General features: G+C 40.1%; 1 protein-coding gene across 1 annotated transcript; it reads right to left on the minus strand.

The window, feature by feature from the left end:
* Positions 1-791: 791 nt before the first annotated feature.
* TEX2 (testis expressed 2) lies at positions 792-23,330 on the minus strand (the record flags this gene model as incomplete). The annotated part of the gene is made up of 11 exons (XM_079544381.1): positions 21,681-23,330; positions 16,663-16,863; positions 15,466-15,790; positions 14,115-14,359; positions 12,633-12,782; positions 11,103-11,202; positions 6,700-6,832; positions 3,365-3,487; positions 1,666-1,875; positions 1,349-1,469; positions 792-914 (listed from the first exon to the last, which is right to left on the minus strand). The coding sequence occupies exons 1-11, from the start codon at positions 23,307-23,309 to the stop codon at positions 792-794; spliced, it is 3,360 nt and encodes a 1,119-aa protein (XP_079400507.1). The 5' UTR covers positions 23,310-23,330.
* Between the last annotated feature and the right edge of the window lie 1,813 nt (positions 23,331-25,143).

Below are 25,143 nucleotides of genomic sequence, written 5' to 3' on the forward strand. Positions count from 1 at the left end.
ATAAACATTCAGAATTAATCATGAATCAAGGTGATTGTACCTCACTGTAAGGCTGCTTGCTATAGTTTGGTCTCATGGCTTTACCAACTTTTTTCTCCTCATTTACAAAAATACAACAGTCCCACTTTCACTGATAACTGTGTTTTATGGCTAGTTGCTTCCCCAAAAAAAGCACAAGTCCTATATGAAAAAAGTAACATGTATATACCACACTGAATCACAATATTACCTATACACCCAATTTACATTCTTTAATCCTGAAAGCATTTCATATTTTGATTGCTTGACACAAGCTATTGACTGCAGAAGTGAAAGAACATAAAACAGTTCATTCTACACCTCCAACTGCCTGAGAAAGAAAAATATTCTTCCAGTTTTTATAAATTCATTCCTTATTTAGGATTTTTTTTTCATTTGGCACGCAGTTTCTTTGCTGCCAAACAACCTTTCAATGTGTTAACGCACACCAACATAGCATGAAAACATCAGCTGTGTCAACAAGCTCCTTGATCTGTTAGTTAGGTTCTCCCTCCCTCCCCCGAAGAACAGGTCATCTCAGCCTCCAAGTTAAAATCCTGATGGTAGCCAGTACAAAAACAAATCAGCTGCTTAATGGAATGAAACCATGTCGCTGAAGTACACAGAACAATAACCAGGCAAGTGAGCACAAAGGTATGGTTATAGGCAGACCTTGGGGAGGGGGAAAGTGGCACAAATTGATGATAACTACAGCACAGTTTATAAAACCATGAGAATAACCTTTATAATACTGTAAACTGCAAGTCTTCACATCATGGCTGATCAGGGGCCTCCGTGACCAGATCTTTAGGAGTGTATGTAGAGGAGCGGGGATCCATGGCTGAGTGCATTAAAGGAATATAAACATCATCCATGTTTGGCATGACAAAGATTTTCTGTGAAAGAGATGCAGTTAAATCAAGTTACATTTCATATGCCACTTTGAAATGTATTCTTTTCTCTTCAAGAAAATAGTAAAGAGAGCCCTTACTGCCTCAGGTGTTCTTAATTTTAAACAGCTTGACCCTCCATCCGCTAAGAACTCGCACCATGCTTCTGTTTCAACATTACAAAATCTGACATGCCATCTATTTCACAGAAATGTCACGTTCAGATTAAAATAATTCTGACAAGTGCTGACCAGATTTCCATCCAGGCCTATACAGAATCTTAGGACCACCCCAGAAGTCAGATTAATTTTTAAAGTGCATTCCACTGAACAGGAGCAGTGGAGAATGCCTGCTAGTCATGAACAAAACAAGGAACATGGGAAAAATTAAGAACCCACCAAAGCTATAATTAATGAAGGGAAAACGTTAAGGAAACACACCTGAAACTCTTGTTCCAGTTTCCTCTCTATCCATTCAGTTACATGAACCAGAGTGACTTCTCTCTCACCAAGTTTTGGCCGAGCTTTTAACTCCAGGTAGGGAGGTCTTCGAAAGCCATACCTTGAGACAGTATACAGGACAGTTTTATTACCAACACTCCAACAAAACACACTTGAGTGTGTTAAATACACACTCCTAACAGCAGTTCACACTAGCTTGTACTGTACATCTTCCAGAACCCATTTCAGCTGCATTTTAGCTTTAGGTAGCACACACCTGAAACACTGCACAGACCTTGCAGTTAAGTTCCTCTTACCATATTCTGTCAGTAGGTGGAGGTGGAATGTTAATTACTAGCGTTCCTCTGCACTCTTGTACTTCAACTGTTAGCAGCAATGGAGTATTTGAGACCTCTTCAATTTTCTTCTTTATAAACTCAGTCTCTGTTGCCTTTTGAAAGTATTTTGACTTGGTTATTTTATCCACAATTCTCATGATCTTACTTGTCCGATGTCCTCCAACATACCTTTAGATAGAAAACAAAAAATTACACCAAGGTAGTTTGGCAAACTATTGTTTGCTAGAGTCAAAGGATTTCCTATGAAATCACTGGAGTATAAAGGTGCTGGAAAAAAGGGAGGGCAATTCTGGCAGCAGAATGATATTCCAAAATGGTTAACCATGCCTGCTGGTTTTCCTGGCAATGCCATGCAGCAACCTATTTTTTTTTTTAGAACAGATGCTTTAAGGACTGAGTGTCTTTTTTCATACCTATCACATTTCAGAAACACGTCCTAGTAAGATGTAGTATTTTCCCATATTATATTATACCTGACTGTGGCTCTTGCGTAGCAGAGAGAGCCTTGCTGAAGCCCTGCCCTGCAAAAAATAAAAATCACACTCTTCCAGCTAACTAGAGAGTGGTTACACTCTCACCAGATTCTATAGCAGACGTAATACAGATTTCTGAAAGGTGTAAAGAAATTCCTTCAACATCATACTGGAGTTTTTTTGTTGTTCTCCTTTGTCTTTTTGATATAGAGTTCTTCATATGATCTACATATTTTTAAAAGCCATGAAATGGATCACAGAAATCATCCCAGTAATTCATCATGCAGTTTTTCAAAACGTTTAATAAGCAAAACTCAGAAAACTGCTTAGAACATTCTGAATGCATCATGGAATCTCCTGGAATATTCACTGTAAAGATCAGTGAGATGTGTTCAGACGTAGGAAATGTGGTTATCAGACGTTTCAGGCATGCTGCTGATTTCTCACCGCAGCCACTATTTCTATCAGATGTAAAAAGAAAAAAGAAAAAAGAAAAAAAAAAAATCAGAACAGCAACCAAAGGGATGACGTGGCAAAACTGACTTGAGGAAATTTTCTTTAGAACTCCTGTGCAGCATTAGAGGGCAGCATTGCATAGCTGAAGATACTTAAAGCTGTTCAACAAGGGAAGGGGGGAGGGAACAAGAAAGCCTGGCTTGAACAACAATTGTTTGATATCTTTTTAAAGAAAAGACACTGGAAACAAGGCATCAACAGGATCAGTATGGATATGACACTGTACACAAAAAGTGTTTCAAGTTAATAAACAAAATCCTATTTCAGACTCTGCTTCCAAGCAGGACAGGCTGGGGAAGTTTCCTGTAGGATCTCTGAACCAAAGACTTGGCTCTTTCTGTATTCAAACAGTGAAGGAATCAGGAGGTGTCAGAACAGCACACAGCTTATGCTGCAGAAATGCTGAATTGAGAACAAGGCTCCCAGCAGGATAAAACACATGGCAAGAGCAGCTTTTATTTGTGATGTGGTACATGGCTTGATTGCTGCTCTTTACTCTAGAAATGGCTGAGTTTTGTTTGTTTCATTGCTTGGATACGCTCACTCTGACATCCTCTGTCACAAGGAATGTTATGGGACTGGACCATGACAATAGTTATAGTAAAGCATCTGGAAACAGAGCAGGGGCAATAAAAGGATTAACAAGAAACACTATGAAGACAGCTCACCCTTCTGCTCCGGGAGTCACCTGCTTCTCTCCTGCCAATTCAGGAGCATCGTCCTCTTCTGATGACCCAGCACTGGAGGATTCCTCATCACTGTCTGCAAGACAGTATGCCCTTGGCCTGAAACTGAAAGAATGCAATTTCCAGGTCAAATCCAATATTCTTAAATAGCTATTCATCATGCACAGCTCTGATTGCCATTATGCATACTCAGATTCTGAAATATCTTTTCTTCTTTCTATGAACTCTATCTAAAAATGTAAAATGCTCTGAAAGCAGAGTGCCTTAACTAGCTTCAAAACACAAAAAATTGTTTTCTTCCAGCAGAATATAATCCTGCATTAAAAAAAAAAAAAAAAAAACAAGATGGCAGGGGAACATCTACATATTCAAATTAAATGCTTTGAAATTATTTAAATACATCTGAAAACATTTCTGCTGCTGCTTGTGCCTTTCCACAAACGGGGAGCAGTATGTAGGTCAGACAGGCTGTGGTTTTTCGGTGGTTGTTTTTAAACTGACAGATGTTTATAAGCTGAAAGGTGGGAACAAAAGTTTGTCACTTACAAAAAGCAAACCTAGGGTTCTGGCTTCCCATGCCGATGTCTACCAAGCGAATCCCAGCATCTCTCAGATGCCACCTGAGCTGCTCACACACATCTCATCGTCACAGCGCCTTCAACTCGAGCTCATCAGTTCCATTTTGTCAAGTCACACACAGCTCTTGCAGTGTAGACACACTTCCAGCAACAGTATCACATGCAGAGCACAACTCAATCCCATCTTTTTTTATTTGTTATTATTCATTTAAGGTGGGATTAAAAATTAGTTATTCTTGAATAGAATCCAAGATTGAATAAGGCCATCAACGTCACATTGAGAAGAGGGAAGTAGTAAAGTAAGTAATAAAGAAGTTCTGCTCTTAGGGTACAAAATACAGCACAGTAGCAACTAACTCCTGAGCTTCAGCTATGGAAGAATTTATGCACACAATCACACAAATTCAAATCTTTTAAACGGATTAAAATCCAGGAAGGATACAGTGAATGCAGTATTCACAGATCTCCACTTAATGCAAAAGCTTGTAACTGTTACACAAGCTTCAAAAGCACATTTTTTGGCCCTAGGGACTATACTCAGCATTCAAATTCTCTACAACCTGCCCAGAATACAAGGTGTTGCTGTATCTTGTTGTTTTTCAGTTTTGGGGGATTTTTTTGTGTGTGTGTGTGTGTTCGGGTTTTTTTTTCATGCTCTAGGAGACTTAAAACGTTTAATAACCTCACACAGAGCATGCATGGACCAAAGCTGCTGTCTGCTATTCTTTGCACAGAACAAACAGTTACTGCATGAAGTCCTAATGTAAAAGGACAGATCAAACGCAGCTCACCAGTGCACAGCACTCCCTTCTAACTGCCTACTTAAGAATGAGAGCAGCAATCCCATGACCTCTCTGCAGCACATAATGTGATGCCTAGGCTAACTGCAATGGAATAAGCCTCTTCTACCCTGAGATGCATTTGGATCTGCAAAAGAAAAACAGCACAGCAAACTGAACCACCTCCCTGAGGACTTGGGAAGGAGAAAGGGGAGTCCTGTCACTGGCTCACATAGCAACGCTGGAGCTATTTCTCATGTTTTTAGGTCAAACTATGTATTTTCTACCTGGGTGCGACCCGACTTCCTTTTCCTGTCCATGTGATACCACTCTTACAAGAAGGCACCTTATTTGCCTACGTGTAGGATCCTCTGAAGTGACTCCAGAAGCACATATACCTGCTGGCTGAGAACAGGTCTCCTCGCATTAAACAAAGCAACAACAAATATGCTTTAGTAAGATTTCAAGGCATCCATCCATACAATGGACTGTCCATACAAGACAGATGCTAGCAGAAAACCACTTTGAAGCTGCAATAATTTTCCTGAGCAGACTGCCCAATATTTTATGAATTACCACTTGCCACTTCTTTTTCCACATGGTACGATAAAGCAAGAAAGGACTTACAAGGTATGAAACTGCAGTAACTTTGGGTTAGCCTGCCTGTGCTTGCCTACTCTCTGGTTTGTTAGAACCTGCTACTGTATCCATTTCATAAAGTTAGCAATTAAATCTCCTCTCTTGTGTTTCTTTGTGACAGCTGCATTTGCCTGAGAGCACACACCACAGAATTATTAAACTGTATTGCAGCACACTTTATTTCAAACAGAAATGCAGCAGCAATGATAGAATGGACTATAATACAGAACCATTGGTTTCATTTCATACTGACAATATGAAAGGACAGTTAAAACTCAGTGCCAAGTCTCCCCTACTCCTCTCTTTCTGGAGAAATAGACGCCTTTCTTACCTGAGTTTTGTTTGTTCTGCTCTTGAGTAACAGAATTGAGCAAAAGCAAACATGTGGGATTTATAGACAGTGCAAGACACAAACCCATCTGTAACAGTTTGGTTTATCAAAACAATTGTCAATTGATAATTAAAAACCAGTAAAAAGAACTAACTTCTTTTCTGGTAAAGCTGACATGATATTTGGCCTTGGGCATTTGAATCAGAAGAGGGAGCATGAAACGTGCAGTACAGCATTAGTGAATGGTTCCACCTTATCGTAATTGGTTGCTTAGCTACAGACATTTACATTTGCTTTGCTGTAGGCCTATTGCTCACTTAGAAATTATGGTCATTTTTAAATATGAAATCCATCTGTTCACTATTAGGGACAGGTATAAAAAAAATACACAAAGAAAATTCTGTAGAGATGAGAACAAAAACAAGAATTCCACTTGAAAAGATATTTCCATCTTTAAATCCAACGTTTTGGAGGACATAATTAAAGGGATCTTTTGAAAAACTGTAACAGGTAAATAGGAAGTGGAAAGTTGAGAAGAATAGCGACTAAAGAATGGGTGTGATTATTTCTCATGATACAATAAAGGTACTGTATAAGTCTTCACATAATATTTACTGTTATTTACTGTTACACGCTTTATAATAGCAGTTTTAAGCAGTATTGGCACGTGTGTATATCTGACATTCTTACTGGCTAGGACCCCAAATTAAGTGTAAGGCAAAGGTCAATTTTTAATCACACAACATTTTAAAATCCTACTGAACTATAAAAAAATAGGATTCCTCTACAGAAGCTGTCTATTAAGACAGTTATCAATAGTGTAATCCAACATTAAAGTTACATTGAAAGACAAGAAGCTCTGCACTCGTACATACACACCTCCCTGCATCTCCTTTCAATCTATTACAGAGCCTGAGTTGCTTATGCACAAAGAAATTTCAACTTTTTCACCAGGAAAAGTCAAGTTGCACCATCACTACAATATCTTACCCTTCCTTGCCAATCTCTCCAACCTTCAGTGCTTCGCCAAGAGGCTCTTTACCAAGTTTGGTCAAATTCATCTTGGTCTCCAGGGTCATTAGAAAAGATCCATTGTAAGACATTTCCAAATCAATCCAAAGCCCTAAAAAATTAACAACAGGCTGTAGTTTTCAGTCATAATAATTTTATTTTAATGTCAAGACAAAACTTTAAAAAAAAAAAAAACAAAAAAAAAACCAAATCCACTCATCACACTTCACCCAAAGAGAAAAAACACTTCTTTGCCAACTGATTATATCATTAATTCAGAATGAATTACAAGCTTATGAAAGCAAGTTGTTTTATAAGCTTAATGTGAATACAGGAAGTTAAAGGTTAAAATATGCATCAAAGGCAAGGAGAAAGACAGATCAGTCTGGTAATATAGGCTAATGACCTATAAAAGGAGCGTGATGTGATTTGCGCACACCTAAACCGCTTAAGAGATCTGAATCAAGATAAAGAACATAGAATACAATCAGGGATCCACTTCAAATACTATCTGCAGCACTGCTCCAAGCCAAACTGCAATCAGGACACCCCTTGGTATTACACCCTCCAAACAAAGCTGAAATCCCAGAACAAGGTCTTTCGTTACACAACATGCTGTTTGGCTTTGCTTTCAACAATGGCTTATTGAAGCAGCATGAAAACCTTCTCTCAGTAACTCAACTGTCTCACAGGTCATTACTGAGAACAGTCCTGGATGTGTAGGGTTAAGTAAATCCTATTGTCTGGCAAACTGCTCACTCACAGTATCACCCAAAAAATCATCTTAAGGAACCACTGCAACATTACATCCCACCTCTTAAATGACACCTGCAGTCCTACTGAATGAAAAAGCTGTCGGGTATTTGCCATCCAGAGATGAGAATTCAGATGCCACTAAGCACAGATGACGAATTTTTCTTGTCTAGACATCACAGCTGCACACAACGTGCCTTATCGGTATCTAGCATATCAGATGTGCTCCCCACTTTTATTTGGAAGCAATTAAAGGCAAATACTGTTTAGTATTGACTGACATAGAAGTAATACCCTTCATCAACTAATTAATGACTGTTTTCTTTTCTGCGAAAGCACACCAGAAGAATGCCACTGTCCTCAGATTCCACCTGAGAAATACACACAGCTCCCAAAGACCAGGGCACTGACACACAAAGACCTCATACACTAGAGAGAGTACTGACTAACCCAAATTACTCTTTTCCACCAATTTTGTAATCCTGTATAAGAACAAAACACAAGAACTCAAATAGAAGCATACGTACACTTTTCCTCTTTATGGTAATGAAGTAAGGGTGAGATCATCAGAAATAAGAAAACAGCTAAAGAGACCTTTTAGATCATTGCACAGTGGTCTTCAGAGTTAAGACTGTTTTAAGAGTAGATCAAAATAATTTAAGGATGCCAACACTGAGGGGGGATAATCTTTCTGATCAGAAAATGTTCATACACATTTTCCAAAGGAAAAAAGGGAGGCAGAGGAGGAAGAAGGAATGAAGGATTGGGCAGATGGCACCATTTATTCAGGTAGCCCTGACAGTGTCAGACTGCCTTGACACTGAAATAGAACTGCATTAACAGAAACAAGAGTTTCTTCCCGTAACAATGTCTGTTAATATATTGAGTTACTTTCCAATCTTTCCTTTGTTATCAAGCACTGATAGAAAAGTACGGATGAAAAATCAAAAAAAGCACCTGTCTGAGATTTAAAGCCTTGTGAAAGGTAACCACAAATGACTGATTGTCTCAAGTAAGTTAAAAAAGTCTTCGAAGTATTTATGTACAAAAGCAAAGCAGGTAATTCCTGTAATTGCTCAATGCAAGCATGTAGAAACTCAGCAACTATGAGTTCACGTCATTCAACAACGTGAAAAATTACACTGGATTACAAATTCTATAATAAATGTTTGCTTGTCACAGTTTAACTGAACAAGAAACTGAAGGAGTTCTTGCTGCTGTTGGCAGTATTTAATAGAGCCAGAAATATTCAGTCTCCTAAACCCAATCTCATGACTGAGAATGGCAATCCTTGGTCAGAACTGGAGTTATTAGAACAGAGAGAGAGGAATTCAAAAAATGTTCAAATCTGTTTCACTCAGATAACCTCTTAAAGAACAGAACAAAACAATCATGTTAACCCAAACAAAGCCTGGCACACTAAGGAATTTAATACAGCTTTGTTGATTTTCAATTTATTTCAAACAAGATTTAAAATTTTCCTTTGTACAAAATACTGAATGTACATCTTTGATCTACCTCTAGAGCCCCCTGCATCTCTGGCAGAGGAGATATTAGCTTATTCCATCTATTAAGTTTTTATTTTTCCCCAAAAAAACAGTCAGTTTGCTCTTTTCAAGCAGGTTCTTTCATAAAGCTCAGCTCTAAGAAGCTGTGAGAGCAATGTACCCCGAGCTGCAGAGATAAGGCTTTCCCCAGAGCTGCAAGTCTCAGGCAAGAAGCCAACAAACAAAAGCATTTGGATTCAATACGTACAATCTGCAGTGTTTGCTTTCATGCAGCTTTGGGTTGTTTGGTTTTGTCCTTTTTAATTTATTTTTGTTTAAATGTTCAAGGGAGTTTTAACAATTCCCCAATGTCTGTTCTGTTCTCGCTTTAACAAGCGAAAGGTTAGAGCTGCTGACCTCCTCAGCCTTTAAGCAGTGCTTTGAGCAGCAAGTCTTTTACGCTACTGATAGAGTTTTATTTAATTTTCTCCTAAATCTTCACATATCTTCCATTCTTGCAAAAGTCTGATGTTAACTGTTCATCAGAGCTAGTGAAAAGCACTGTAGGAAGAGTGCCAGTAATCAAAGCTACAGTTCAATACATCTTAAAAGAGACCACATCCAATCTGTGTGATTGTGTGATCCTAATTCTGACCCTTAGGAGCAGTCAGAGGAACAGAGGTTTTGAAGGAGCAGAATGATCCTGCAAAGCCTTAAACTCATCCAGGTATATCCGTGAAATTTAACAAGTGTTACTTCATTAAATCAGAACATATACAAGAAAAGTCTTAAATATTAAGAACATTCACAATATTAAAATATTGTAAAATTGAAGCAGAGTAAATTTGCAACTTTTAAACACTTACAATCAAATCAGTAAGAAAGGCAACAACAAATAACCCAGTTATCTGTTCCAACTTTGCTCTATGTTTGTTGTTATTCTAAATATACTACTGAGATTTGCTGAAGTTTTGGCTTATTTTTGGCCCATAATTAACAGCCTCTACAGAGGTCTCTAATATTCTGAAGTGGTATCATCAGTTCCTTAAATTCCTACCATCTCATTACTGGCTCACTGGTTTAGTACCATCCAGAAATGATTTCGTCTTCATATCTTTATATGAAAGTTGGAAGAGCAGTTTAAAAGTAAGCTGTTTGTCATGTAATCCATAGCTGTACCACATCAGGTCCTCCAAGGAGATCTTTCCCTTTAGACCAATTAGAAACCGCTCCACCTCAAGTCAGATAATTCTCTTACACATCACCCATCCACTGTAACAACACGGTAAGCAAAGGAGTGAATGGACTGAGAGCAGACAAGTTACGAAACCCTTAATAAACTCAAAAACAACTTCAAATGAAAGAATCACAGAAGACTGCTCTGATTGCACACCTTAGAAGAAAGGTAATGACTAACTCTTCTCAGCACGTAGGAGAACAAATACTTCAGAAGCTAAAATTCACTCACCATATTTTTTTTTCTTTTTGTGAAAGTACTTAAGAAACAAGAGTACCCTCCAATACACTCCTGCAACTAAATTCAAGCCAGGAAGAAGAGAAAAGGGGAAAAAAAGCAAAACTTCTGATCCATAAAGTAGCAGTATGAAAGTCATTCAGCTTAAAGAAAATTCATCTTTAACAGTGGGCACACAGACATTTTAAAATAGAGTTGTTTTGTATTTTTTCCAAAGCAACACTACAATTTTTGTTTTCCAATTTATTATTATTGTGTCTTCTGAATCACTGCTTTCAAAGCAGAGCAATTTCTAGAGAACCAAATCTATTTTCTGCTGCAGTACAGAATCAGTTCTTTCCTGATGAGATGTGCATTGTTCTCTGTAGTCCACAACAGAGAGATGCATCTGCCACTTGTATGCTAATTTTGCTTTAGTTCTGTAAATTGAATCTATTTTTCCCAATGGAAAGACATGCTCACATTTCATTAATTTCTGCATCTGCAGAACTATGTTTATACCAAGCCTGATGCTACAGAGATCTCTCAGTACCTTGGTAGAATAAATTCTTATTAGGTGTGCCTTCCTTAAATTGAAATACCTGCAAGAGCAACAGATCAGAACTCAGTTCTACAAAGATACAAAGGCACAAACCTGGCGAATGTAGAAGAAGAAACATGTATTTTACCTCTGTAATCAACAGAAGGTTTGAAGGCTTGAAGGATCTTCGGCACTGCTATCCCCATGTCAAGCTCAGTCAGCGTTAGCTCATTCATGAAGTATGGCAGCTATATGAACAGAACATCAAAACCAAGTTCATGTTGTGAAACTATTGACCACCATTTCCTGAGAGTAGGAAGGTCATTAAATTTAGGGAATGGATTGAGCCACCAGTGAAAGAAAACAAATGTGCTTACACAAACTTCCTCAAATTCTAAGATTTCACATTTGTTAGTTCAAAATATTATTTTAGGAAGAGATTTAGCATGTGAACTTTAAAAGAATGCTTTTAAAGCTAAGTTTAGGTTCAGATGTTGACTTCAAGTTTCCAGGATGCTCTGTAGTCCAGGATGCTTTGAGAGCAGCTCAAGAGCAGTCTAATGCCTATTTTACTAGGAATACAATTAAAGATTTTTTCAGATTTTAAGTTCAGACAGATACTTTAAAGTTGAAGTTCCATCAATGTCTTAGCTATTTTTATTAAAGGCAAATTATTTCATAACATTTCAAATACATCTCAAAATTTTGAAGTTACAATACTAGGAGTATTTCAGTTATTTGAGCATCTATATACTTGTAAGCATTTCTAACTGTTAGAATTTCTGTCTCTTAAGAAATAAAGCTTTAGCCTATCAAAATACATCCATCCCCCATACTTAGTCTTTCCACTCAACTGTTTCCAATTAGATGTTTGAACATCCTGCTGTCACAAATGTGGAAACAGCCAGGGCAGAATTAGGTTACTGCTTATTTCCCAAAGCACAAACAACACTATCTCACAGCTGGTGCTGGCAGCTAAATTTCAGAGCTCTTGTCAACAAGCCTACATCTTCCCTTGCCTTCAGGAAAAGGCAAACTCCTCCCCCAGTGTCAGGAGCTCAACAAGCCAATGATTAACTGCTGTTCAGAAGAGTTACAGAATGCAAAGGAAAGATCCAGAAGTCACTCAAAAGCAACACTTCTTTCACTTTTAAGCTTATCCAGCCAAACAATTACATCCCATCACCTCAGAGCTTAACCACTACTCCCACCAAGCTCTCCTGCAAGCGCTGCATGCCTGAAGGTGGTTCTCTGACCTCCCCTTTCTCTATAGGAATCTGCTGTTTCCCATAACAGATTTCATTTAAAACTCTATCTTGACAATTCAGTGGGGAAAAAAACAAACCTAAAACATAAGTACAGTAACCCTGGCAATAGAGACTTGAGTCAGTAAGCTTAATAACTTATAGCCAGCTCTACTTACTCTTAAAGACAGTAATATTTCTACCTTTTAACACAGAAACTTTACAGACACAAATAGTTGATCAGAAACTGAAGTAACAAAGTCAGCTTGTCACAATCCTACTGTGAAACGGATAGTGAAACTCACTTGAAACTCTGTATCACATTTATTTACCCCAATTATTTTACTACATATCCAAACCTCTGTTAAAAGAGTTTCTTCTACTGATTTTGAACTCAAAGAAGCATGTGAAGTACATGTGTCCAGATTAGTTACCTTTATTTTACTAAGTTTCATTTGGATCTTCTTTGACACCAGATCAGACCAATATTTTTCCCCTAAAAAATCCCAAAATATTCTTCCAAGCAAAGCGTTCACCCAGACCTCCTGTTCTTCTTCCTCAGCTTTCACATGGGCATCAGGAAACTGAAAACACAGAGCAGGTTATCAGCTGTGGAAATTCTACTCTAAGGTCAGAAAAGGTCTCATTTATACCAGGAAGTTCTGTGTTACAGCCTAGGTCAGCTAAGAACTCTTACATTCAACACACATGACAGCTTTACAGCCATGTCAACTGGCCTGATATAAGCTTGCTTGTCATCATCCTGACATGCAACAGAGTAAATGAGACTGTGCTGCTATGACTTCACCTTTGGCAATGAAATGAGAGGGCTGTACATGTTTTAACCTCTGGCAGAAAAAGCAGATCATCTCAGAGGGGACAGACCTACACATATGTCTGTGGCAGAGATGCTCTCCCTTCCCAACAGATCCTGTAACAGCTATGCTACTCCTTTTATTTAGGTAAAGAGAAAAGCAAAGCCCAACATTGCATACAGTTCTGAGAAGTCACAAATTGAAGATAAATACTACAAGGAAATATACTCTTCCTTTCCATGGTTGTATATAAGTTTCAGGAAACTTATTGTTCCTTTGGCTGCATAAAAGGTTTTGTTTACAGTCCAAGAGAGTTACACGTTGGTTTACTTGAGAAACCATCTCAAAACACACGAAGATACTGCACATTCAGATGTTGCACCTCTGACTACAAACGGGAACGCAAAGATAGCTGAAATAATCTGGAGGGTGTGCATAACACCATCTACTTTATTAGAACCAGTAGGCTGATACTTTATGAAGGCAAGACAAGATATTTAATGCCTTTGAACTACCTGCAACGAAAGGAGAGTTTGTCATTATTGCAAGTAGAAAGTCTGAAGCCAGCAGAAAAGCAGGGCTTTCTAAGAGCAATCATGTAGATGCTACAGTTCTGAGTATCATTTCTTGGCAATGATTGCTCTCACTGGCTGCAACCTCACACAGTAGGTTCTGCTGTGACTCACTGCATCCAAGTTTCCCACCTGTTGATCTATTTATAGAACCATTTTTGATCCCTGCTCAATTCAGCAGTGAATTCGTCACTGTTCCTGGGCTGTCAGGGGCCAGACTGGCTTTTTTCCTGGGGGAGCTGCAGACATTTTTTTTCATATGCTTTACTGTGGCTTCTGGTGCCTCTCTGAACATTTACGAATGTCTATCAAAGATGCAGAACACGAATTACACCTTTGAAAAGAAAGGTGATCATACTTCTTGTTAAGATTCCGTCTATTAAGTGTTGTGTTTTATACTAGTGTCTTATAGATTGATTCTTAAATGTGTTAGTTGTCTTTCCCCCTCCCCTACTTATTTCAAAATGAAGTAGTTAACAAGATAAAATAAAACACCTTTCAAAGCATCTTTTTTGGGAAAAAGCATTACCTTTTTCACAGCTGTAGGGCTGCTATCTGCACTGAGGACTGGACTACCCGATGGGCTCTTTTCCTGTGGAACACACTTTGCCATATAAATATTGTAGTCCAGGAGCATTTTCTGCCTCACGTTGCCAGCCAGATCCTTGTGTTTAGGCTGGGATGCAATTTCTTCCACGCTTCCCTTGCTGCTGCTACGACTGTGTGTAAGAACTCCTGACTGACTCTCCGTTCTACCATGTGCTGGCAAGATCCCTAAATCAGAAGAAATAATACTTGTTAAACAGAAAAGCATAATCAAACATTTCAAGGAACAAAATAAGCTAGCAGATTTAATTTATTCTGAAAAAGACCAACGTAGTGCTTTCTCATTTCAAAGGACAGAAGTAAATTCCACAACTCTGTATTCAGCTGGTCACAAACTTAAGATTTCCAATAACCTCAACATGACTCAGCACTCAGGAGGATGTGTGACTGGAAAACTCAGCTGATCAATCCCACATTTAAATACAGACACTCACACATGTACAACGTATGGCAGAATTCCCAACAGTTCTGCTCAGTAATAAAATAAAAGTCAGGCGATTAAAACGCACCTATACCTAATTTATTTTTTAAGTTTAATTATAGACTGTTACAATTCAAAAGACTGTCAAAAGTACATAACTAACAGAATTCTAATTATCCATTAATTTTGCATTTTTATTTCAAGAAATTGTAGGCTAATAATGACATTAACCTTTAAAAAGCTTCTCAGAGAGATGAAGAAAAGCATGAGTCACTCTGATTTAAAATCAGAGGATGGCTTAAAATTAACACTTCAAGTATTTGTTCATTACCAGATTGTTTGATATGTTTATTGGTTTGGATATACATTAGGTCTTGTATTCAAAAATTGAAAAAGTGTTTTGCTGTGATGTTAACCCAATAATAGGGATTGTATTCTTTAGAGCAGACTGGAGTGAAAAAACAGGTAGCAATAGGACTAAATGCAAGTGTTGTTATTTGTTCCAGCAGATGAGAAGGAAAACAGATGGAACAACTAATCCTTACAAAAGTTACAGTCACTGACAAACAGTGTACTTACATAAAATAGCCTAAAAATAGTACGAAAATTTGAGGTCATACTGCCACAAATGCAACCAAGAGAGGAAAAGCTGGTATACAACAAGGGGAATCAAGAGGCCAAGATAAGGCGTGTGAGGGTGCCTTTGGTGTTACTTGTCTGTTGAGATCACAATAGCTCCACAGTTGCTAATAACTATCACTGTGAAAACAGTGATTTGATTTGCTCCTTTTAATAGATAGTTTTACTGGGGGAAAAAAAAACCAAACAACCCATATGATATACGTATGAATACCTGGCTTGCTGGAAGGCTTCTTGGCTTCAGACTTCAGCTTGGATGCTAGAAGGAATCTTCTGAACCACTCCTCCTTCTCCCTACCTGTCCTTCCAAAGAGATAAAGCACTTGATCCTTTTGGCTAGTGTACTTGGCTCCATCCTGAGCTTTCTTGGATTCCTCATTGTTCAAGTCTACCTTCTCAGAAGACAACTTTTCCTCTGCATTCTCTTTATCAGTCTGGGCTTTAGCCATGAAGTCATCCTGCCTAGCAAGTTCAATGCAAATAGGGTACTTCTTATTCCAAATTCGTTTTCGTGCCAGACTTTTGGGAACCAGGGAAATCTGAAGGATAAAGGAGAGAATTAAATTCACCTATTTTGTGGTTTTATCTTTTATGTTTCAAAAAGTCACGTGTATAACATTAGAACAAGAGACAGACAGATCCTACACCAGACCTCCTGGGTTTAACTGACTCTTAATTTGTAGCTGCTTGTCATCCCATTCACCAGGTCTGTGGTGAGTCACAGCATTTACAATCAGAAGTTTTGATTTTTAGAATGGGAGGCAGGGAATAAAAGAAGGTTTTCCTCAATGTCTTCTTGGTCCTTCTCTCCCTCCCACTCCCACAGTCCTCAGAAACACAGTTTCCTCCTAATCTGTACTGCCAAAGTCCAATACTAGTGTAGCATCTTATTAAAAAAAAATCAATTATTTTAATAATGAGGTATTGATACATTACTTAATATAATGGTCATGCAATCAACTTTACATAGCATCTTCTCACTTACTTGAGGGAGGCAAACAACCTGTAGGAAAGCTATTCAAGCATTATCCTTGACACACACTCCCAGCTACAAAATCCTAATTCAGTGAAAGTGGAATGCAAATGCTGTCTCTGCCTCAAGGCAGTTCAGACAACAACCAAGGATTATGCATTCCACTGTAAGCTTCAAAACAGTCAACAAGAAATCTAACACACAGTGAACAATTCTATAACCTCCCAGGTGTTATTTTTTTCAAACAGACAAAGGAAAACTCATGTTTTTCATTTATGTGTAATATGGATTTGTTTTCCAAATCCCGATCAATCTTTTACAAGTTTGCGCAAACAAAACTGTTTTTGTAACTGTGATAGCCTATGTAACTAGAGTAATGAAAAAAAATGAAGTTTCAAAGTACTCTGTTAACATCAGATATAAGGAAAGCACCCTCACCTTGCTCTCCGTAAGTTCATAAATTTTCTGGCTGACATACGTGACTTCAGGCTTTGGCTCATTGTACACAGCTCTTCTGGAAATATTTTTATTAGGTTTGGAAAGCCTTAAGGTGCTTCCTTCAAGTCGCACGTAGACAGAATGAGTCAACGTAGCATGGTATGTTTCTGGATCATAATTATAAATTTCATTCATCCACCCCTAGAGAGGAAAATACTCATTAGCAGGCTTTTAAGCAGCCAGAAAGCCAAATACGGTATGCACATAAAAGTTTAAAAGCCTTAAATAATTATCCAAGCTTTTGTCAAGCTTGTGTCACAACACAAATACAAAGCAGTAAACACACAAATTGAGGTAGCACTCAGCTGACAGGGCATGAGATGAGGACCACATCCCAAGCACACAATCTGGTTTTCCATATAAGTCGTTTTGTGTGAGCAGCTCCTCATCTCAAGGAGCAGCTCTCACCCCAGCCCACTGCACAGCAGACACATGGGAAGGCCATGAGCCAGCTGGGAAGGACATGTGCAGAGCAGCCTGCCTGCTTCCACAAGGCTCTGACATGTTAATTGCCAACAAGGGCAGAGCAAGCAGCCTGCTTACGGACAGCACCGATGCTGCAATCAGCCACAATCCAGGACCACGATGGAGTTTGTTTTAACGCAGCACTGCTGTTTTACATCATTGAACATGCTGTGCAACCGTGCAGTTGCAACACAAGTCAGACGTGGGGATTAAATTTCAGTGATTCCTCTGCAGTGAGGAAAAAGAAAACAGAAGAACAGCCTTGGCTGTAAGCAGGCTGCAGGTACTGATTCCAACCACGGAGGTGACGTCACTCTGCACTAACATCTGCTTACAGAAAACACAGGATGACAAACAAGGCAGGATCAGCCAGAACGCTTTCACAGCACACAAATTTTCCTTCTCTTGGCCTACCAGACAGCATGCTTGGATAATGACCTGTACCTGCTAACACCTTAATTTTGCACATATTCATTAGTGTCAATAGACAGAGGAAGAAAGGCTTCCAGGGAGGTTCATTGGAGCACAAAGAGAAGTGGCAGCTTCATGGGTACCCGGGGAGCAGAACCCGATTCTTCAAAACCACCCAGAAGTTCTCAGTAGGTGTAAAGCATCCCAGATCTCACTGCAACATTTTAACTTCTTGAATAAGTTTCCACCCACACACTGAAATGTAACATTTATTTTAATGCTCATTTGCTCCAGCTTCATACAGACAGCATACCTTTTCTGAGATGCCATAGTAACAGTGGCATCTATTTTTTGCTTACTCTGACACCTAGTCCTATTTTCACCATAAATCCTAAAAAAAAAAGAAAGCCACCTGGATCAATTACCATCCTTTTTGTCTTCAGGAAAGATTAAGTCATCTCCACTCAGCTCCAAGACTGATGTCCTCATTATTACCAGAAATACCAATGCATGCTCACTGAAGCAGCTTTGTGTGCGGCTGTTTGCTTACACAGGGTTACATACAACTGCTACATAAGGAATATAATGCACAAGGAGGAGCTCTCCATAAACCATCAGGGCTCTGCACAGCAGGGCTGGTGTTTGTTTGAGCATATCCTATTTACTGCTATATCTTGACTATTAAGCCAAGACATCTTTGAGCAGACAGCAATTAATTTGCAGCCAGGAACTCCAGCTGGACTTACTGAAGCACAAGGACATAAGTGACTTGCCTTGAGCCACTGTGCACCATCCGTCCTCTCAGTGCAGAACCAAGACACCCATATGGCTCACAGGGCTCTGGACAGGCTCCCACCTGCCCCCAGATCAGGTCTCCAGGCTATTTCTAGCTCAGACAACAAGGTCTGGAGGCCTGCAGCCAGGGAAACATGCAGACAAAAGCTTATCATCCTGTCCTGCAGTGAAGCTCCACTGAAGAGCAAGCAAACCTGCACCAACAGGAAGGAACACATGGAAAGGGGCTCATTTCACAAAGCTTAGCCACAGAGGCTGGTTTTAAAACCACCATAACTGGAGCTTGGCAGGAAGAGGGCTGGAAAACCCCAAGAATGCAGGGTTCCCAATAAGCAAAGAGGGAGTACACTTGAAGTTTCTCTAACATCCCACATGAGACAGAAGCAGCTGCAGGTTTCTGACAGCAGCACTCAGCTCAGTGGAGGAGGTGCAGCAATGAACAATGCCTGATTTGTGCACTGCTCTCAACACCACAGTACCATACCTAGAAGCAAAAACCCACAAGCATAGAGATGAGACCAACACCTCTGTACACACACCACATGCATCACCCTTGTGGCACTTTCTCAGCAGCTACACAACCATTACCCAAAACCCTAATGGTGACATTTGAATGGCTGGTAGCAAAGGGGGCTGCATTAAGCCACTAGGTCACCCACTGCACCAGCACCTGTCCTACCCAGCTTCTCCCCTTTTGAGTTTCCTTATTTCTAAGGATGCGTTCCTGCCTTTTCCCACTCACATTTCAAGTTATTTTGCAGCACAAAGACCATGCAGCTCTGAGTGGAATGCTAATAATGTCCAAATGATGACTCCTCACTCTGTTAATGAATCTGAAAACATGTGCCCAGTGCAGAAATATTTTCCCTTCTATCCAACAGTGTTAAGAGATGGGAAGATACCACCTGCCCCCTCCTTTTCAGCATTTTTCACTGTTATATGGTAAACCACAAACAGTTTTTAGTTTCTCCAAGAAGCCCCAGTTCACTCCAAGTCTCCACATTCTAAGGACAATTCCCACAGAGAGGCCTTAATGTCTCTCTTTGCAAAAAGAAATTGAAACAAAAGATTCACAGCCAAAGGAAACTACTTCTCAATGCATCTGAACAGAGGAGTTCCATTCCTGTAATGTACCAGCAACAGATAAGTTCTGCCAAACTACAGAAGCAACAATGGATTTCCTTGTGCAGGAGAGGAGAGACTGTAGGATGGGTTTTTTCCATACCAGCGAAGTTGTTAAAATGAGAAATCTAGTCATGCAGGGAGGACAATGCCCACAGTCATGCACTGCTCTGCAGCTGCTTGCCATTTGCACTGATCCTGTGATCTCCAGTTCTGAAGGTCAGCAGCTGCTCGGAACTCACAGCTGAAAATGGGAGAAAGTGCCTCCCGAGCAGCACAGTACCAAACCTGAAAAAAGCATCTGGTCAGAGCAGTGGGAGGACTGCTTTTATGGCAAAGGCCACAGGTGTTGTTTCAAACACAGACACTATCTGGATCTGTCCCGTTTGTTAGCCCTCACACACCTCACCTGGCACAGCAGCACTACTGCTACACCAGGATTCTGTGTGATAAATGAGAAAAATACAGGACAGATTTTTGAGGTTTTTTGACATGGAACCTACGAGGAACAAACCAAACCAAAGCAAGGCCAAGGAGGGCAGAAGTAACCATCACCTGCACTTAAAACATATGTGCCATCAGAGGCCACCACCCAACACAAAATCCCCAGAGTGGTGCACAGGAGCAGCATGCAGCCAAAAGCCCCTCCTTCTGTACAACGTTCTCCTGCACTGCCTGCCCATAAAAGTCTTCCTGATGGAAAGGGTGCATATATCTGCATTTTAGCTGTTACTTAAAACCTTTTGTATCAGCCAGCACAACACAAGGGAACACCTATTTGAAAACACCAACAGTGAGCTTAGAAGAGCCAAATGCATTAGAAAGTAAAAAAGCAAAACCAAAAAACAATCCATGGATGGGGCAAAAAAAGAAAGGAAAAGGAAGCCAGAGAAGTGAATCTGTGGGAATAAGAGGGTAAGGCAGCGTGCTCTGAAGTCGCAGAGGGACTGTGTGTGCTCAGGTACCTTGGCACCTGCTGGTGGGGAACTCCCATTTTCCACTAGATGTTGAAACTCAAGGAAAACACAACCGCTGTCTGAGAAGTTTGCATGGCAGAGAACATGCACGTGCTCGTGCAGAAATAGCATGACAGTGGTTTGGCAGAATCCCAACTTCCAGAGCCCCATAAAGGGGCCTTACTTCTAGCTCTTAGCACATCAGCATGAAATCAGGTCAGGCTGGAACAGAAGACCATTAAGCTCTGAAGACACCATCCTCATGCAAGCTTGGTTCTCCTGCATTCACATGAGTTCTGTTACAGGTCAAACCTTTCTGCCATTTGGCAGAGGATCAGAACTGCCCAGTATTGTTTTGACAGAAGCAAATACAGAATATTTGTACAAGGGAGGAATAACTTGCAACCTGCTAAATCGTATTATAATGCTCCAGTACAAGCATGAGCTGCATTTTCAACTCATGAAGGATTAAAAAGCATTTCTATAGGGCTTTTACATATTAAAGAACAATTACCATGTATGTTAACAAGCACAAGTAGTACTCATTAGGTCATACACAACATTAATCTACATTCATACAGATCCCTTTGCACAGTGCATTTCTTGCCTACAGCTACTCTCTTAAAATAGACCTCCTGAATAGAAGCATTAAGATGTATTTAAGGTTCCTGACTAACAACTAACACCTTCCAGAGCCACATTAACAGCAGCCAACAACAATTATCAGGATCTTTATCAACTTTTCACGTATCAAGGCAAACTGATATGCAAGATTTCAGCATCCAAGGGACAAAGGACAAAAGTGAAAGTCTGTCAAGATTTGTACACGTAAGCAGTGTGTATATCCAGTGGGTAGACAGGTGCATTCAGTCTGCATTCACAACAACCAATTAAAGACTGCAACTCACATCATTCAAGAAAAATAAGCAATATCAAGATAGGTGGGCATGCAATTTCTGTCGGCAGCCAGCAAAAACTGGCTTTTGTACTCCATCCCTAACTGTTTAATTAACTAATCCTTAAGGACATTGAAGCCACATATATTTTAGAATACTAAACCATTACAGAATCCATCCCTCAAAGCCAACTGACCCTATGCAAACACTAGAAATACAAATGGTAGTAATTCAGATCACTTACAACTTCAGAATATCCAGTTGACTGCTCTGACTCAAAATAACGCATACAGACAAAGTACCACAAGCTCACCTTCAGTATTTCAGGTTCCTTGATGTCTAGAGCTCCTGTATTCCATTGCCTTTTTATACTTTCACGAAACTTGAGATATTCATGAGTACGTGGAGTAAGCAGCCAAATCACACAGACAGCTGTCATAAATCCAAGGGCCATTCCAAAGAGGAGTCCACTTAAGTAGCCAGGGAGAGGAATAATAAAGTAAGCATAGACTAACAGTGTTAAGAAGTATAAAGTTTTTACTGGTATTTTAGGCTGTTGCACACACAGATTATTTTCTTCTTCACTACTGAGCATAACACCATTTTCATCAGTCATCTCGAGATCGAGCAAAGTTTCAGAACGTTTATCGGTTTTGCTTTCATCCTCTATCAAGGAAAAGTCTTCAGAATACAGTTCACAAAACTCCTCATCCTCTCTGCTTGCTAGTGCAGACAGTGAACATTTTTCAAGTACGAGTGAAGTTTTCGAACTCACATCCTTTGTGCTTGCGGACTGAGAGCTTTTGGTCTCTGTCTCTTTTGCATGCTCCTCAGCTGTTTTTGACTGATCGTTCTTACTCACGTTAGAGTCACTTCCATACAAATCCCCTTCAGAATCACATTCCTCTTCCTTAATGCTGTAGTTGTTATTGCTTTCCAAATGGCCATTCAAACTGGAAAGGTTTGAGAGTTCTGAAGCACTTGAAGATAAGGCTTTGGGCCTGTGGCTACTACTTTCATCACCCATTATTTTACTGAGCAGCTGAAAAGGCTCATAGATCACTTCAGAAAGGCGTCTTTTAGTATCTTCAATTTTAGCCTCCATTTCAGGTACTTTAAAAAAGGAACGAGTGTCAGAGGGAGATGTTAATGGAGATGAGGGAGCAGTTTTGGAATCACCACCTGTAGCTCGAGGCTGAGTGAACTGTTTGAACAGATGCAAGTTCAGTTTCGAGTCCGGTGGTCTGTATGACACAGCTTCGGATTCTTGTTTAGAAGTGTCTGTAGACAGAGATTTCACTAAGGTTTTCATTAACTGTCTATGTCTCATCGGTGGAGTTGGCTCTTTTGGTTCCACATCTGTCGAAAGGGACTTGACTAAACCCTTAAAAGGCTTGGAACTAGAAATGGTGGATGACGCACTAGGGCAGACAACTGATCTAGAAGGAGATGAGGATGGGGAAGACGAGAAGTTGGCCTTCTGTTCCACAGGTGGTGACGCACCCGACAAGCTAAACGTATGACAAGAGTGTGATGAGGGAGACAGGACTAGTGGCACTGCACTGAGTACTTGGGATGTGGAAGGAGAATCCAACAGCTTTACGGTGTCTGCAGCTGGCAGAACTGCAGGTGATGAGGACAGCAGTGATGCAGAGTTGGCCATGTTAAGCGAGGTAGCTGGACCAGAAAAATCATGGCCGGTATGCTCAAAGCAGAGGTCTTCCTTGGCTTCAAGTGCTGTTACAATGCTTTGGTCATCTAGTTCCTCATCAAGAAATTCCTTAAACTCCTCTTCCTCCTCTTCTTCCTCCTTCCCAAATGCAGAGAAATGAATAGTGATGGTTTCTCGGGAGACAGATCGTTGGACCTGCACTTTTGGTGCTGGCTGCTTTGAGGACATTTCACCAGTTTTCTCTGCATGGCTACTGTTCTGACTTGTCATTGCAGGTCCCACAGATGCGTCAGAGTCTGTAAAGAAAACATAAAACCACATTACATGCATTTTTTTTATGTCTCAAATAAAGCGAAGCTTGAAACTCAAAGCAAAGACAGAAACATGTACAAGTGTTCAGGTGGTCTTTTCATGTTTTTTGTTTTTCAGCTGGAAGTACGACTGGATGGACCACAAAATTAAGTTGTCTACTTAAAATAAAGAATTCTAGGACTAAATATCCTAGAAATGTATTTGAGCAGAAACTTAATACAGCAAAATGAATTAGATCCGAACATCTCAACAGCGGACAGCATCAGCCCTTTCTCATGGAGCACAGCTGTGTTGCAGTGCAGTAGCTGAGGATGTGTTCTGCACCTGGATGACAACACATTGTCAGCACACCACAATTCACCTTCTGACAAACAGGAACACCCAGAGAGAGAGCAGGTGTTGGGCAGCACGTGGTCGGCTCAGGCCACGACACCTTTTAGCAGTGTTGCTGCACTAACGTGTGCTCTTATTACACAGGGGATGACTAATTGGGATGCCTATTAGTGAGGGAAGGTTTCTGTATTTGTATCCTATCTCCTGCTCTCACAGCACATGTCACAGAAAGGACTCATGAGAATCAGCTTTGACAATTCCCATTCAAAGACAGGAAGAGGAAAAAGTCAGATTTTACTCTGAGAACTTGGGAGTGGAAGGGTGGGGAGAATGCCTATGGAGATATCCAAGCAGTCACGCTTGTTTACCTTAACTACCTATATATTCACCATTGTGCACGAGATCCAGAACGTGTTGTCTATGTCCATTCTGCTCTCTAACAAAGATATCAACTATTTATAAAGCAGAAGCAATTCAGCCAAACAGTTAGAGGCTACAGCTTTTCCAGTAAACCACAGAAAAGCTCAACCCACAGCACAGGGAGACCTCAAAAGGAATTAAGTTATTGCAATAATTTTGTTAGTATGCGACTTTTGGCTATGGCAGTGGAAATTTATGTTACAATTCTTTTGAGTAACCTTAACTCTGCATTACTAATAGGCAATGCTAAGTTTTGACCTATGATACACATCTCTGGTTACAATCACAGCTATGGCGAGCAGACAGCCCATACTCGCATGAGAAGTGGGATAAGGTTCACAAAGCAGATTACTGTCAAGAGATAACTAAAGCTTTGGACCTCCACTGCTGATTAGAAGGATATCAGCAATCAGGAACTCACAGAATATATATACATACACAAAGAACAGAGATATTGTACGATGATGTTCAGAGTAAGTCTACTTCTGTCCTGTCTGCAAACTAGAGAGAATCGGGTGCACCTAGGCTGTTTAACTGAGCATTTACTCCCTCTCCCATCATTCACAAAGCACAGCTGAATGTGTTTCATCATGTAAACCAAACTTCGATGCATTTCCAAGCTAGCAGTAACAACACTTTAAACAATTCATGTGTACAAACATCTGCTGCTAATCATACATTTGGCCTTCAATTGCTCAGTGAGGATTCTGCAAGCTACACCGAGCTCCTCAACTAACAAGGACATTTACCTGCTTGCTGTATCCACTTGGAAAGGAACAGGCAGAGCACAGAAGAGTCATTCAAGGAAGGTAGGAATGATTCAGAACCCACATTCTTACCTTAGAGAAGCAGCACATGTCAGCAACTAAGTCTAGGGGAAAAGTCTGGCATGGGGGAAGAGCAACGCAACTTCAGCCCAGCCACCAGACGAGCCACAGCTCACTGATTTGGGCCACTTTCAGCACTGCACATTTAGATCTAGCTTGAGGGTGGGAGCATATTATTATAGACCTACTCTTAGCAACCCTCTGTAAACAGA

The sequence above is a fragment of the Tetrao urogallus genome, assembly GCF_951394365.1.
Source record: "Tetrao urogallus genome assembly, chromosome: 18".
Taxonomy (NCBI): domain Eukaryota; kingdom Metazoa; phylum Chordata; class Aves; order Galliformes; family Phasianidae; genus Tetrao; species Tetrao urogallus.